This window comes from Condylura cristata, unplaced genomic scaffold (genome assembly GCF_000260355.1).
Source record: "Condylura cristata isolate star-nosed mole 26May11 unplaced genomic scaffold, ConCri1.0 scaffold00008, whole genome shotgun sequence".
Taxonomy (NCBI): Eukaryota; Metazoa; Chordata; class Mammalia; order Eulipotyphla; family Talpidae; genus Condylura; species Condylura cristata.
Window position 1 is genome coordinate 38,773,658 of NW_004567109.1, and position 15,921 is coordinate 38,789,578.

At 38.3% G+C, this 15,921-nt stretch overlaps 1 protein-coding gene across 1 annotated transcript in view; it reads left to right on the forward strand.

The window, feature by feature from the left end:
* The window catches only part of LOC105853383 (cAMP-specific 3',5'-cyclic phosphodiesterase 4B-like), a 216,355-nt gene that overhangs the window by 183,324 nt on the left and 17,110 nt on the right, over positions 1–15,921 (forward strand). The window contains exon 2 of the mRNA XM_012722129.1: positions 11,245–11,439. Within this exon, the coding sequence (XP_012577583.1) occupies positions 11,245–11,439 (195 nt within the window). The remainder of the gene's footprint in view (positions 1–11,244; positions 11,440–15,921) is intronic.

A 15,921-nucleotide genomic window follows, 5' to 3' on the forward strand; every position in this document is an offset into this window, starting at 1 on the left:
GGGCAGGCGGGATTTGAACTCATGCGGAAGTGGCTTTAGCTTCTCAGTGCAGTGCTTTAACCCGCTGCGCCACCAGGGAGGGCCATGATTTACTTTGTTAATGTTATAAATCTCACTATACATTGCTATTATTTTTGCTTTTCAGTTAATTATTTTATGAAGACTTTTAATAAGAAGGAAAATATCTTTATTCCTTTATGTAAATCCAGATTTCTATCTGGTATCATTTTCCTTCTGCCTGGAGGATTTTTTTTAACATTTCTTGTACTTCACATTAGCTAGTGATGATTTCTTTCAACTTTCATGTGTTTGGTGGAAGTCTTTTTGGTTGTTATTTTTTTGTCTATTGTTTGGTTGGTTTGAGATATAAATTTTACAGTTTAATTATTTGTGATGTGCTCAGTGGAAAATGATGTTACAGGAGAAAGTATATTCCTATAACAGCACTGTCTATGAATAGGAGAGAATGGACACAAGAAACAGAAAGTTTTGGTTCAGATGCAATCATGGAAATTTGTGTATGATAACAAGAGAAAGGACAGAGCAGATCTGATGTGAATGGGTTGATTGATTTACTGATGGACCCAATTATACTAGGTCTAAACCCATGGTCCACCATTCAACAGCTGACTAGTCCTCATTAAATTATTTAAACCTTTGAACATCATTTTTCATATCCTTAGAATCAAGTTAACACCTTCCCTATAGAATTAATGTAATAATAAAATGAGCTAGTGCATTCCAAACACTTAATAGGTGGCCTGGTGAAAGCCCAATATCTGTAAGGAAAATGTGTGACTTTTCTTGACTCTATTTCTTACATCAAAGAAAAAGATTCTGGGGGGGGGGGTCTCATTTAGGCACCTCTACTTTTTCTGTGCCTCCTTCCATCACCCTTCCTTCATTCTCAAAGGAACTTATTTTAAAGCTCAAATGTCAAGCTGTCTGCAAGTGCAGTGTTCAAGACTGATAACATTTGGAGTCCAGATGTGAACAGATGCAAACACTATTAAGTGCTCTATATACCGGAGACTGAGGCAATGATTTCCAATTTTATGATTAATATTTGAGTTTATAACAAATCATACTGCTGCTCCTTCTACCATTTACCTTCATCAGAAAAGGAGAGATATAGCCTGTTCATGTTCAATAGAATGTAAGTTATTTTTTTAAAATATAAAATTCTTGAAATAAAAGTAATGGTATTTTACAAACCTAATGCTAGACTACAGCCTGGGTGCAGACCTCAACATCTACTTGAAATTCTCTCTGAAAGGTCAATGACTTCTAAAATTTGATCTAAAAACTAGCCTCATTTTCTGAATTAAGCCCAGAGGAATAACTGTGAAAAAAAATGCTTCAAGCCTCATTTTTATATAAACTGATATTTTAAATTTGAGCTTCCTTAAGATTAATGTGGGAGCAGTCTCAATGACAGGAAATCAATAAGTGATGAAATTTTTTTTTTAGAAACAGTAATGTGGATCTGCTCTGAATCACTAAGGTGATTGTTGGTATGAATATACTTGCATACTCATTTATTAATTCATTAATTTACTGAACAGACATTGATTTAAAAAGCAGTATCTTGCAGGCTCTAATTAATACTTGGAAATACAACAGGTGGTCCTCGTAGAACTTAGAGTTTTATGATATAGGAAGACAGTTTTTTAAAAAGTTTGCAAATAGGTATTGCAAAAAGTCATAAAAATCATTCAGAAGAAAAAAGGAACTACTTAACTAATAGATTAGGGAATGTATTTTTTTACAAGGTGACTTAGTCCAAGGCTTAAAGAATTAGAACACAGCAATATAAAGAATAGAGGAGAGAACAGAGAGATCATAATTTATTTATTCATTCAACAAATATTTATTTGGTATTTTCTATGAACCAGGAATTGTTCAAAGCAAGGAACTATACCAGTGAGCAAAACACATGTGCAGAATTACTAAAGTGAAAAAGGATTCAGCAAGCTTCTGGAGCAAAAAGGAAATCCCTGAGGCCAACTCATACTGAGCAAAGAGGAGTGTGGCATAAGATGAATTTGGAGAGGCATCATGAATAGGTTGTGTAGGGGTGTGTGCTCCAAAGTGAGGAGTTGGAGTTTATTCTAAGGGCAATGAAGTGCTTTGATTTGCATGGAGATTGCTCTTGTTAACATGTGGACAAGGTTTTGAAGAAGGGTAGAAAGTGGAAGCAGGGACATTCTCAAGGGTAGAAAGTGGAAGCAGGGAGATTCAGTTCAAGTGGAATTGTAATACCACAAAACAATGGAAGAAGCAGAGATAGAGGAAAAGTGTATAATATTCATGTAGCTTGGGGAAGACTTGTTTGACTGTTGAAAAAGAGAAGGGATAATGGTGGTTGAGGAAGGAGGTAAAATCATGCTGTGTCCTAATCCCTCTCTGCTTCTAGACTTACTGTAATTGAATAGTACAAACCTCTGTGTTCTTATAATTATGAGGTGGGATTGTTTACATTTGGTCCTGTTTTTCTTCTGACTTAATATATAACAGGGTCAATACAATGTGAAGTTACTTTAAAAAATCACATTAAAGTATGCTCCAAAGCAGTTGAAACAATTAAAAAAAAAACTGACCCATATCCTATATTTCATAAGAAAAATAAGAAAAAATAAGTAATCTTTTGTTGCTGCTAATATTTTTTCTTAATGAAATATTTATAAACCTAAGAATCTCATGAACCAAATAAAAGCTCTTGCCATGTAAAAGTCTTTAGCAAAATGAAAGTTTTCTACCAAAGGAAAATCAAAAACAATATCCTTATTAGTCCATCTCTGGCCCCAGCAACACCAAAGAGTAAGGGTAACTGCTACCAAGTGCTCTCATGTGTCTTCAGGTAGCACCTGGTGCACCATGGTAGGCATCCCAACCCTCTCTGAAGGTGGCAGTTGGTAGAAAGCCCGTGATTCTTTTTTATGGGATTAACTTTGAGCACTCCATGTGAACATAGAGTAGAGCATGGCTTGGTGTCCCTGCACCATTTAGATACTTTCTTTTTGGATAAGCATGCCTTTGGTAGATATCAAAAGAAATTTGTAAAAGCTCCTTGGATCCAACCCATTTATCTCTTGATGTGTTTATTCACTAGACATTTATCAAGTACCTCTGACAGGCATGAGACTTAGCAATGGAACAAAAAATATATATAAAAAGGGTGTTCTGTATTTTTGAAAAACCATCTTTTTTTTAGGGGGGTAGAACACTGACTATTATGCAGAATAAGTGCTATAGTAGACATAGATATCAATATAGATATAACCATATGAGATAATGGGAAAGCTAAGTGAATTCAGAAAGGAAGGCAGAGATATGGAAAAATCAACTCATGACCCTAGTAAATGACACCAAACTGAAGTCTAAATATCACCTGGTCCAAGCCTATGACTTTAAAAGATGTAGAAATGGAAATCAGAAAGAGCCCAAGGACAGACTGTACAGGTAGCACTATCAAATGTCAATTCAGATGATCTCATCTGACAAAGATGGATGGTATGCTTGGCATAGAGTTATAGATAGCCATTATAACTTCATAGAATGGGCCTGCCGAATTCCCAGACTAAAGAAATAGTATGTTCTGTACCCGTATCCAACATAATAGTGTTTTATCTTCATAGAATTTTCCCTATTTGAAATTACTTTATCCTCCATTCTTTTTCATGGGTACCTTGCTCGTCTTCTACTTTGCTGTATTTTTAGACTCAGCACAATATCTTATTTTCTTAGTGGGTGTTTAATAAATATTTGTGGAATGAATAATCATTAGCAATATAAAACCATATTGAAGCACACTCAGGAATTGATCTTTCAAAAGCTTGTAGGATAGCTAATCTCAGAAACACTGCAAGATCGCCTACTTACTCATTTCTTCATTTTGGTATGAAAAGATTAAGTTGAAGTGGGGCAGAATACAAAGAAACCCTGTTTCATTTCAGTCATTTCCCTACAGATCAAGAATTGGAAGTCCACAGCTCTCCAGTATTACTTTGCTACCTCTGTTTAAACTTTTCAGTGGTGAAAGCAGTTTTGGCTTATTGCCATGACTATAATTTCCAAAGCCCCAAGAGAAAAAGGAAAGCAGTAGGAAGCTGCTTATAAAATTCAGATGAACTGAATATCAGTTCTCTTTTTTCCTCCAAGGAAGGGAAATCATAGACTTTGGAACTGAATTCTTAGGACAGAACTGAGATAATCTGCTGGAGCTGTGGCCAGAGGAAGTCTGCCTGCCTTCAGCTACACATAGGCTGGCTGTGATATTGCACAGCTAAGTTTTTCATTCGAAATTAGAACTGGTTGTAGCCTGCAGCATTAATTATGTAAAAGCAAGTCAGTGTCATTGTGGGTAAATGTATGCCCTTCATGCGATGCCAAATGCAAACCACTTTCCCTTTAAGACTGGATAACACATTGAGGTGGTGGACAATAGAAATTCATAAATAATAGCAATTTTTATTTATCAAAATGATATGCAAGCATTTGATGTTGGTTTCTACATTTAATTAAGGAGTTCTTTCCAATCGAACTCTTTAAAGAATCACAGCCTTCTTATGTATACCACACATACCCCTACACACACACACGCCTTATTATAGATGGTTACAGTCTCAAAAACCAAGACCCTTGGGATGAGCTTCTTCAGATACTGCAGAGAAGGTAGAGTGGATAGAAGAACCTATAAGTTCTTCACTTGGCAGCAGTTTTAATACAAGTAGGAATGACATTTTTTGTCACCTGTGAGATATAAACTATGATATTCCCTCATTTACTTAACAAAAATCTTTGTCTAGAATTTTGGTGTGTCACTCAGTTTTAGGCCCTAGGGATAAAAAATGATTAAGACTTAAGTCCATGCTTTAAAGTCACAGTCTAGTGGAATGAAAGAGATGTAAACAGAGGAAGACAGTCCAGTGTGGACTGGAATGAAAAGATCTGTGGGGACATGGAAGAGAGGTCCCTGGGCAGAGATTGCTGGGTTTAATTAAAACCCACTTTTTTCAAATGAAGTTGCACACTTTGGAACCTTCATTGTTTCCTCCAATTGAGATGGGGCAAAGAGAATTAACCTCCCCCCCAAAATTGTAAGAATTCAATGATGTGGAAATTATCCATAAGTATTTTTAAGAAAGAATGCACAAGCAAGTAGTAGAGCACTCCCCTGAAATGTTGATGAATCACTGTACTGACCCATTAGTTTCAACATCATTTGTAGAACTTGCTATCTTGTCAGTGGGGCTATTTGCTAAAATAAGCTAAAGGAGCTCACCTAGAGAAGGACTGAGTTGAAAAGGTTTTCTCTGATCCAAAAATGAATTATTCCTGTGATGTTGTTTCATGTTTCTTTGTTACAGAAATTGGGGTGTGTGCAGGTAATTGGGGATCAGGAAACAACCACCCTGGGGATAATTACAGGTAATTCTGCAACCACCTGGCTTAGCTTGAATTCTTGGAAACAGAGCTTCTCTTAGTATAATAAAAGGTTTCGTGTACACCTTGTGGTTCTGTTCTTTATCCTTGATTTTTCCTTCCAGGCTTATGAATAAGGCTTCAGTCATATTTTTCCCTCCAAGACTGCAAGCAGCCCCGCCTACTTAGATAGGAGGCCAGGGAGGAGCAGTCCAGGGAAAATGTGGCTGGCTTCTGCCATCTGCTGGCTACCTTTCAAATAGGCATAGTTCAGGGTTGGTTTTACACAGATTCTTTGGGAGTGGAAACCACCAGAAGTGAAAGTATGGGGCAGAGAATGTTCCTGATTTTATTAAAAAGAAAGGCGTGAGGCTGTGACAAACAGAAATTGGTAGAGGAGGACTTTTCCCATTCTAGGCATTTGTTTCTGTAAAGATGTCACCATTTCAAGCATCTAAACCAGTGATTTATATTTCCCTATGCATTATTGTTTTGCTCAGGGAGAACACAGCAGTGCTCCATATCTTTTATTTTTATTTTTAAAACATTTCCTCATAAGGCTTTTCAAATAAATTTATGCCACATCTCTTTGGACTCATTTAAGGGAAACAGTGGCAACCCATGCCTGTGGGATTTGAGATGACGATTGGAAAACAGGAAGAGGGAAGGGATAGGAGAAACACTGCATGCTTTTTCATTGGTTCAGCAATGTTTATAAGGTTCTGAACCTGAAATCCAGTTGCATGGAATACAAAAATGAGTAGCATTGCATCCCTGAAATCTTTGAGATAACAATCTAATCATGAGCAGCTAAAAGCATGGAGAGTTATATGGGAAGGAAGATGTAAGAACTGCTGTAAAGGAGTCCTGGAAAACAGAGGATGAACATGAATATAAATGGAATTAGGGCTGCAATGTCAGAGAATACTTACTGGAAGAGATGACATAAGCTGAATTTTAAAGAGAGTGATATATTGGAGAAAATCATGGGAAGGGTATTCCAGTTACAAGGAACACAAGTTCTCACACATTATCCCCTACCACCATTGCCTTCAGGAACTAGGAATTCTAGATACAACGTATCAGGAGGTTATCAAAAAAATAGATCTTAGGCCCTCCCTGGTGGCTCAGCAGGTTAAAGCACTGCACTGGGAAGCTAAAGCCACTTCCACATGAGTTCAATCCCCGCCTGCCCCGGAGGTGACCACATGGTGTGGCAGACCTTTCCTGACCCGCCCGCTGCTCCCCTCAGCAGTGTACTTTGTCTATCTGCCTGTTCTGCTCCCTATTCTGTCTCTGTTGAAGCCTCTTGCCGCCCCTGAGCCTCTGGCCTATACCCTAGTTCTGTATGTGCAAATAAATCCTAAAAAAAAAAAATAGATCTTAACATACAGATGAGCGACAAGCTCATAAAAAATGCTCATCATCACTTAACATCAGTGAATTGCAATTTTGACTTGCAATTCATAAACCACAGTGAGATACCACCTCACACTTGTGAGAAAGGCCTATATCAAAAAGACCAGAAACAACAAGTGTTGGTGAGGATAGGCAAAAAAGGAACCTCACATGCTGTTGGTGAACATGTAGACTGATCCAGTCCCCTATGGACAGCAATAGAGATTTCTCAAAATCTTTTTAAATCAAAAGATCCATTAAAAATAGATCTACGTGGGCCCTCCCTGGTGGTGCAGTGGGGTAAAGCACTGTATTATGAAGCTCTGCAAAGCCACTGCAGCATGAGTTCAATTCTCAGTCAGGGAGCTGACCCACATGGCATGGCAGACCTCTACTGACCCACCCGCTGCTCCCCTCAGCAGTGTACTTTGTCAATCTGCCTGTTCTGCTCCCCACTCTGTCTCTGTGGGGATTTACTCTGTGAATCTTCTCTCCACCCCTGTACCTCTGGCCTGTACCCCAGTTCTGTAAGCATAAATAAATAAACATTTAAAAAAATAGATCTACCATTCAATCCAGGAATTCCACTCTTAGGTTTCTACCCAAAGAATGTAAAAGCTCTAATTCAAAGGAACATATGTACTTCTGTGTTCTTTGCAGCACTATTTAAAATATCCAAGCTATGGAAACAGCATACATGGTCAAGAGCAAATGAGTAGATCATGCAGATTTAGTATACACAATGGGATCTACTCAGCTATAAAAAGATAAACTTTCCATTTGTGACAATGTGGAAGGAACTGGTGGGGATGATGCTAAATAAAATAAGTCAGAAGAAGAAAGACAAATACTAGTTGTCATCATTTAGATATGGAATATTTAGAAACAAAACAAAGGGTCCAATAAAGCAAAGCCATTAACATACCCTCAAAATATGACCATATATATGGGTGTACTGGACGGATTAGAGGCAGAGAAAGAACAAAGTGGGGGGGGAGGGCAACAATGGATGTGGTAGAGGACTGATATAGTGGTAGGTGTGATAGATTAAAACACTGGGAGGGAGTGATCTTATATCTCTAAATAATATACAGTGTTATAAACCAATATTGCCTCAATGAAAACATTAAAATCAAATCTTAAACAGAAAGCAGTTGATTCAGTTCAGAATAGTCAGCCTACACAGGGAGAAGAATACAGAGTCAAGTGGGAGGGTGGCTTTAAGGTCAGAGATATAGATGGCAGCATTACTTAAAATCATTAATACAATGGCCAGTGGTAAGGGAAATACATAAGAAAATGATGGTCCAGCTACTGAAAATCTGGAAGTTGTGCCATACTTATAAAAATGACTTGTAGAAACAAAGGCCAAACATGATAAAAAATATATATATATTCAGAAGAAAACCCCTAAATTGCTAATACTATGGATTTTATTCTTTACTGTCAATGTCTTACATAACATTCTTACATTACTTTCATAAAGATTTTTTTAATATAAAGAGAACTAAGTCATGGATGTATATTCTGATTAAGGCAGAAGAAAAATTATCCTAAGTCAATAATGATATTATACTTGTGTTTGTTTCTGGGTTTCAGATTTTGTTGTCTCCCTAGCTGTATTTCAGTTAGTGTGACACATTCATTTTGCTTGCAAAGTCTATCCTCAGTCTTTCCTTGCCCACAACCCCTCCTCCCGCCCTAGATCTGTGGGATGTATTGTGATGTCTGCCTGCTAATTTTGCTGGGACTGGGACTGGTGTATGGTTGGTGATTCATGTTTGTTCCTAAGTCATACATCTGTGTTGGTTGCTTTTAAACAGTGCCCCAGGGGATATGAAAGGCTATTTGTCAGCTGCTTTGCACCCTGAGAATTCTTCCCTAGCTTTTTCTGAATTCCAGCAAGTTCTTCTGTGAGTTTAGACAAGGTAAAGAAGAAAGAGAACAAAGCCAGGGAGAGCAGCATGGAGACACAGTTGTTGTTTGGGTCTTGTCCCTGTTTTCCTTGCAGGACCAGACTTCCCGGATACTAACACTGGAGATAGAATGCCTTGCAACATCACTTTAGGGTGATGACCGTAGACTTGCTTTTTGCCCAGTAGGAATGCCTTTAGCAGAAACAGAATGAACTCTGGTGGGGATCCTTAATGGACAAAGTGCTAGGAGTTTGGTGACACAATCAGTTGGCACCTCTTTTAAGATTTTAGCACAGATACCCACAGCAGTGATACTCATGACATTTAATAACTGCTACCAGACAGACATTGACCCATTAAATGGGTCAGGCCATAGTGCTGAAGTTAGAGTCTCCCTGCTGTTCCTGACAGCAAGCCCTTTACTTACTGGTCACTGTGAAGTTTAACAGATTTGGGGGCACCTAAGGCAGTGAGTAGCTGGGTGCCAACTATTACAAAATATTTCTGTGTTTTTGAAATTTCAAAAAGTTCATGTCCACTCTTAGGCTTTGTGTATTCCCATCTTCACCTTTTAAGAATCTATAACCTCTTTGTCCTTAAGAAGAATTCAGAGCCAGCATCAGGATCTACTGGTTCTACAGGATCTGGGTGTACAAAGGAGCCCTTATCCACAAAAGAGTTCTTTATTTTGCTCAACCAGTAGAGAACTCACCCAAGGAAAGCTCACGAGTCAGCTTTCATTATATTTTCACTTGCCATGACATATTTGGCTTACAACATAGTTCTACCTCTGGGCAAGCTGGCAAACAGGCTGGTATGTGTGCGTAATTGCCCACCTACCTGCTTGCCTGTAGTCTTTGAAAGGCAGCCCCATCCCAGACCATTAGCCTGCTGTGAAAATAGATCTGCAGTACCTTAGAAGTACAAATACATATTGGATTGTTATGGCTCTTCCTTGTGCTTTTAACCAGAAATTCTCACTTGATGCTTCTTGTCAGACACCTGGAGTTTGTGGGTTGGCTAAAAGCAACTTTTCAGAATGTTCTCCAGGGAAGCATCATGACCCTGCCTGCATTCTGTGCTGTCTTCTTTGCCTGTTTTAATGAAACATATAGTTTCAGGGTAATTTGCTGCCTTCTTTGTTTCATTCAAGATAACAGCCAAAGTTGCTCATAATCTGACCAACCCTTTATATAACAACCCTTTATGTATAAATTCAGAGATGGGGGAAATTACATGTAGTTACTCAGTAAGCCAATCTAGAATTTGGCAATTAGAGAAGTGAGTGGTTGTAGAGAAATGACTAGGAAGACTTGGGCCTTGCGATTCTCACTCTGCTAGTTGCTGACCTGTGACTTTAAGCAAGATATCTCCCTCAGCATCATCTTCCTCACTTGCAGAGTAGGATCATGCTATATATGTCCTTTAGAGGATTGTCATGAGATGTAAATGTAATAATCATTAGGAAAGCAAGTTTTAAACTAAAGAAAAATAATCAAAATGCACTCCAAGAACCACAAATGTAGAGGTAAATTTTGTCAGGTGGGTAAGTTTAAAGGAAGGCTACTACTATCCCAGCCTCAGACCTTCTCTAGTACCTCTCTGTAACACTTTTGCTGAGAATATGAGTAGTTTAGAGACATGATAGACAGGAAGGTTACTGTTAACCTGAGGGTAAGGAAGTTTGTGCAGAAAAAATGTACATGGGATGATAGAAAAGGACAGAGGACATAAGGTAACATGAGGGTGGAGAGAGAAAAGAGACAGTGTCTACTCTGTCACCTGTGTGCTCATTGATCAAAGCTTATTCACATAATTCTGGGCTCCAAATGGGAGTATGTAAGAGATTGACTGAAATTTTGATGGCATTCCTCTGTTTGAGCCACTGGGAATATCCTCTTCCAGAGATGGAATTCTGTACCCCTGAAGGGTAATTTGGCATTATCAGATTAACTAAATCATATTCTGCAGTTAAACTTGTATATGAATATTAAATCTTAGCCTGAGTCTCCCATATAATCAGCCAGTGGATGTTTTCAGGAAAGGACTTTATTCCCAAAACATTAAAAAATATGCATATTGTATCTTTAATGAGACTGACATTTTATTTATGACAGGAAGAAGTCTTCTAGCTAGGAACTCATTCAAGTGATAGCTCAGTATCTAACACCTAGAGTGATACTAGATGTTCTTTCTGGAGTAGCTATTATCACCAAATTATTTTATGGTTGGTTCTTATTTTAAATTATCAAAGTGCTCATGCTAGGGGATTTTGCTCCCAGGTTCAAGTCCAGCTCCCCTGTTTGCTAATGGTGAACTCAGGCAAATTCCTGGGCTTCTGTGGGGCTATGTCCTTGATACAGAATAGAATGGTCACAACTTAGATGAAAACTTCCATAAAATATGAGGTTTTATGTAATGTTCCCACCATGTGTTAGTTCTCACTGTATGTTGGATGCTCTTTTCTGCCTCTCATATGACCAGAGTTTTCTGTTTTCTTTTTAAGCTTTGATGTGGAAAATGGCCCTTCCCCAAGTCGGAGCCCATTGGACCCCCAAGCAGGCTCTTCCTCTGGGCTGGTGCTTCATGCCACCTTTCCTGGGCACAGTCAGCGTCGAGAGTCCTTTCTCTACAGATCAGACAGCGATTATGACTTGTCACCAAAGGCAATGTCGAGAAACTCTTCACTCCCAAGTGAACAGTAAGTCTGACTCCAAGTTTCAGCGATACCTCATCTTTAACCCTGTTTACAGTAACAGTGACAACTTTTCCCCCCGAAGTCATGGAACAGAAGGAGAAGGAAATGAGAATGAGCAAAGGTGACAATGATGGTCAACCTTAATGAGACTGATACTCTGTAGTATGAGGACCATGTAGCTATGGTCTCACTGAACTGCTGAATTGTTTTAGGATAAAAACTTTGACACTCTTTGCAAACCACACTTGAATTTTCCACAGCAGGTACATTTTACATGAAGCTACATTTAAGGAAAATGATGGTTGACTACTATATCTTTTCTTGGTATACTTTGCCTGGTAACATTTAATAAGCTGTCATCCAGCCACATGTCCATGTTCTTTCTCTGCACCCTTAACACAATGACCATTTGTTGCCTGCCTCCTTGGTGTGACATAAGCACACTCTCCTGCTTATTGAACACAACTGATGTTTCTAGTTTGCTGCTATTAATTATAGATCTCTTAATTTTTTTAAAGAACAATAACTGGGTTGTGTTACTTGTTTATTAAATTTCTGGAACTAAATAAAATTGGATGCTGGAATCCATTCCTTAAAAGGTTTCTGGGCACACATACAATTGTTTTTAACATCATATGTTATAAAAATACTAGTAGCTCCCTAGAGACTCCAGTCTGGAAAATTCCACTAGTCTCTCTTCTATTACTGGAAAAGAAACTAAAGAGGGTCGCTCTCTTGTGAAAGGGAAATTTTAAATCCATGCAAGAAAATAATCCCCTGGGGATTTTTTCCAGCAGATTTTAATAGAAGCATCTCTACCCTAAAATTGGCAGTAATTGGGTTGGACAAAATTAATTTATTTACTCCCTGCACAAAGGAGTCACCATATGACTTATAATGTGCTAGGCTTCAGAGATCAGAGATAAAAGTGAAAAGTCATAGACCAGTCAAAAGTAGATTTCATTCTCAAAAAGGTGGCATACTCTCAGAGAGGTTACAATTAAATATAAAAGTTAAGAGGAATGCACATATAACTTTACTAGGGAGTGGAGTAAACATTTCATGAGCTTTTATCATGGGCAAGTATATTTACATTCATTATCTCTCTTAATCTTCACAGCATTCCTATCAGGTAGCATTTTTATCTCTACTCTATAAATGTTGAAACCAAGACTGAGACTGAGAAACTGCCCCTAACCCAGGACTAGATACCATACTACATCCCATGATGCAGCTGAGCCTATCCTTTTGGATTCGTCCCAGCTATGATCTTCAGACTGCAAAGTAGAATCTCTTTGACCCTATAGAAAACAGATGACTTCAGAAAAGAGGTACCTGAGACTGAAAGACAAGTGTCCACTTAACTGTTAGCTATACAGAATCAGGAGATTCTAGCTAAGATTTGGATGGAGGACTTTGACAATCAATGCATAAGGATTTTCTCTTTGACCAATAGAAACACCTTTCTGGACTTCTAGGGAAAGAGAAAAGTAAATGTGAGCTGACTGTAACTAGAACTTAATTCACAAACAAGTAAGTGATTAGTTTTGGAAGATAGCTAACTATTCTCCAGACGAATGCCAAGATGCATAATGGGTTCCTGTGTCACTTAGAATCGTGCCAGTAGATTCCAGCCAAATTTCAGATTTCAGATTTAACTGGTGATTCCTTACTTAAGATAAAAGGTTATAAGAATTTTGAACCTGGAAAGACCTTAAAGTTAACAGTCCATCTGCCCCTCCCTGGTGGCACAGCGGGTTAAAGCACAGTACTGAGAAGCTAAAGCCACTTCTGCATGAGTTCGATCCCCGCCTGCCCCAGAGGTGACCACATGGTGTGGCAGACCTCTCCTGGCCTGCCCGCTGCTCCCCTCAGCAGTGTACTTCGTCGATCTGCCTGTTCTGCTCCCCACTGTGTCTCTGGTGAAGCCTCTCACTGCCCCTGAGCCTCTGGCCTGTACCCCAGTTCTGTATGCACAAATAAATAAATCTTTAAAAAAAAAAGTCCATCTTACTCTGCTATTGAAACAGAGACTTGGTTTTGAATGATTGTATCCCAAATTCTCTGTTACTCATGGTTTTCCCTCTTTTCAGTGTTACAACCAGTAAAAATTTCCCCCTAACTTTATGGTCTACATAGTGTTGCCAGCTTTAAATGTAGACAAGTAAAGATTGTAAATGTAAGTTGCATAGTGTTATTTTTAGGGTTTTTTTTTAATACTGTAAAAAGTGCAGAAAGGGCAAATTTTCATAATAAAGAACAGTCTTTACCAAGAAAACAGTTTGGCAACATAACAACACCCTATCAAAAAGATAATGATAACGAGACATATTAAACTTTTGAGTGAATAATAATAACACACTGTTTTGTTTTGCAAATATTTCAACATTGCAGTAAAACTTTTATATATCCATCAGCTTGGAAATTTATATTTCTCAACACAACAAGAAGTGGGATTGAATAATATCCAGATTCTTCTGTTTTTTCATTTTATCAGGATCTTTTTAGAAAATCCAGCTTCATACAGGCATCCTGACCTAAATTAATGCTCTCTCAAAGCTGTTTCCTGAATTGTTACTCTTCAGGCTGGATTGAAATAGTGGAACAGAAGTCCCTGAATCTCTCACTGCTTTTCTTGCCTTCTATTCATGGAACAAAGAAAAAGAAGGACAGAGATAGTCTGAAGTCTTGATATGAAGGCCCTCAGGTGGGACTTAGAGAATATTCTGTGCTTGGGAGCCCACATGTCCAGCAGAACAGTTTGTCAATTAATCGCATTAATTTCTTCAAATAGAGAAGCTAGAGGAAGGGCTGGACAGGGAATTTGTGAGATCTGGACCATTAGGGCCCTTAAACTTTTGAGTGAATAATAATAATTAGCTGCATTAAATTCTAAGTTAGAGAAATTAGCTGAATTAAATTCTAGCAGTAAAGGACAACACCTTTTTTTTTTTTTTAATCTCTCACCGGAATTCCAAAAAGTAGGAGGAAATACAACCAAGGAGGAAGAATTAAATGATGTTAAAAGTAAAAATGGGCCCTCCCTGGTGGCGCAGCGGGTTAAAGCACAACACTGAGAATCTAAGGCCGCTTCTGCATGAGTTCGATTCCCGCCTGCCCCGGAGGTGACCACATGGCGTGGCAGACCTCTCCTGACCCGCCCGCTGCTCCCCTCAGCAGTGTACTTCCTCGATCTGCCTGTTCTGCTCTCCACTCTGTCTCTGGTGAAGCCTCTCACCGCCCCTGAGCCTCTGGTCTGTACCCCAGTTCTGTATGCACAAATAAATAAATCTTAAAAAAAAAAAAAAAGTAAAACTAAATTTCATGTGAATTAAAGTTGCCTTTAATTTAGCCACAAAAGAGAGCTTGAAATAAGACTTTCTAGTAAAGTAAAACAAGATCACCATTGGGTCCCAACATTTCAGATGTTTTCCTAGATGTGGCAATAATTTGTTGGTTCCTGCTCAGTTCCTGTGCTTTGGTCATCTCTAACGTAATACCTTAGTCCAGAGAAGTAGAGATTTCCCCATGGGAACATAAAGTACTAGAAACTGGTGAGGTTACTCAGTTTTCATTTTCCACCTGCAGAGCTGCAGGGGAGGAGGATCCATGGTTCCTTTGTAGATAAAGAGATTTTTCAGGCCATCACTTGTGTGAGTTTTAAGTGGTCTTCAGAGGGAGTGGTCAAGGGAAATAAGGCTTAAGAAGTAAGAGGAAAAGCTTAATAACTCCCCCACTGTATATTGATGGACTATCAAAAAAAGTACAATATGAAGTCTACGACTTTAGGTAGCCTTACCAACACCACATTTATTATTAGCATGACTTTAAGACATTGACTCTTTTTATAGTTTCTAAATTATCTGTAAAGAAAAGAGCACATTGATTGATCATTTCTGATGTGTTATGTGCCATTTAAAGTCTTATATACATATAATTCATTTAATTCCCATGATCCTAATATGTTTGATTCTACATTTGTCTTTAGATGAAGATGCTAGAACAAAGATTAAGTAACTTACCCAATAAATAGAGAAACAAGTCTTAGGGAGTCTAAATGAAAAAAAAAAAACCAACATGGATATTTAATACATAAATAAACTGTAAATGGGGATGAAGAATTAAAATAATAATGTAAACTTTTGCAGTTACTTCCCAGCTACTCTGAAATCCATATTTATACTTTTAACAACAAAAAAAAATTCTAAATTTAGGTACTTTATTAGCAAATAATATATTTCCTATATCTTCAAGTCAATTAAAACAGTGTTGATCTCCTTAGGTAAGGGCAGCTAGAGAAAGGATTACACAGGACTTTGTGAAGCCTGAAAAGGCAGGGCCAGGATTCCACTTTGAGGATGCCACAATTAAGTGGCAGGAGTTAGTTGGGCATACGCATATGCATATGCAGGATGAAGGTACTAACCAACTCTAGTGGTTAGGGAGCATTGTCAAGAACCGCAGTTCAGTAGGACAAAGGCAGAG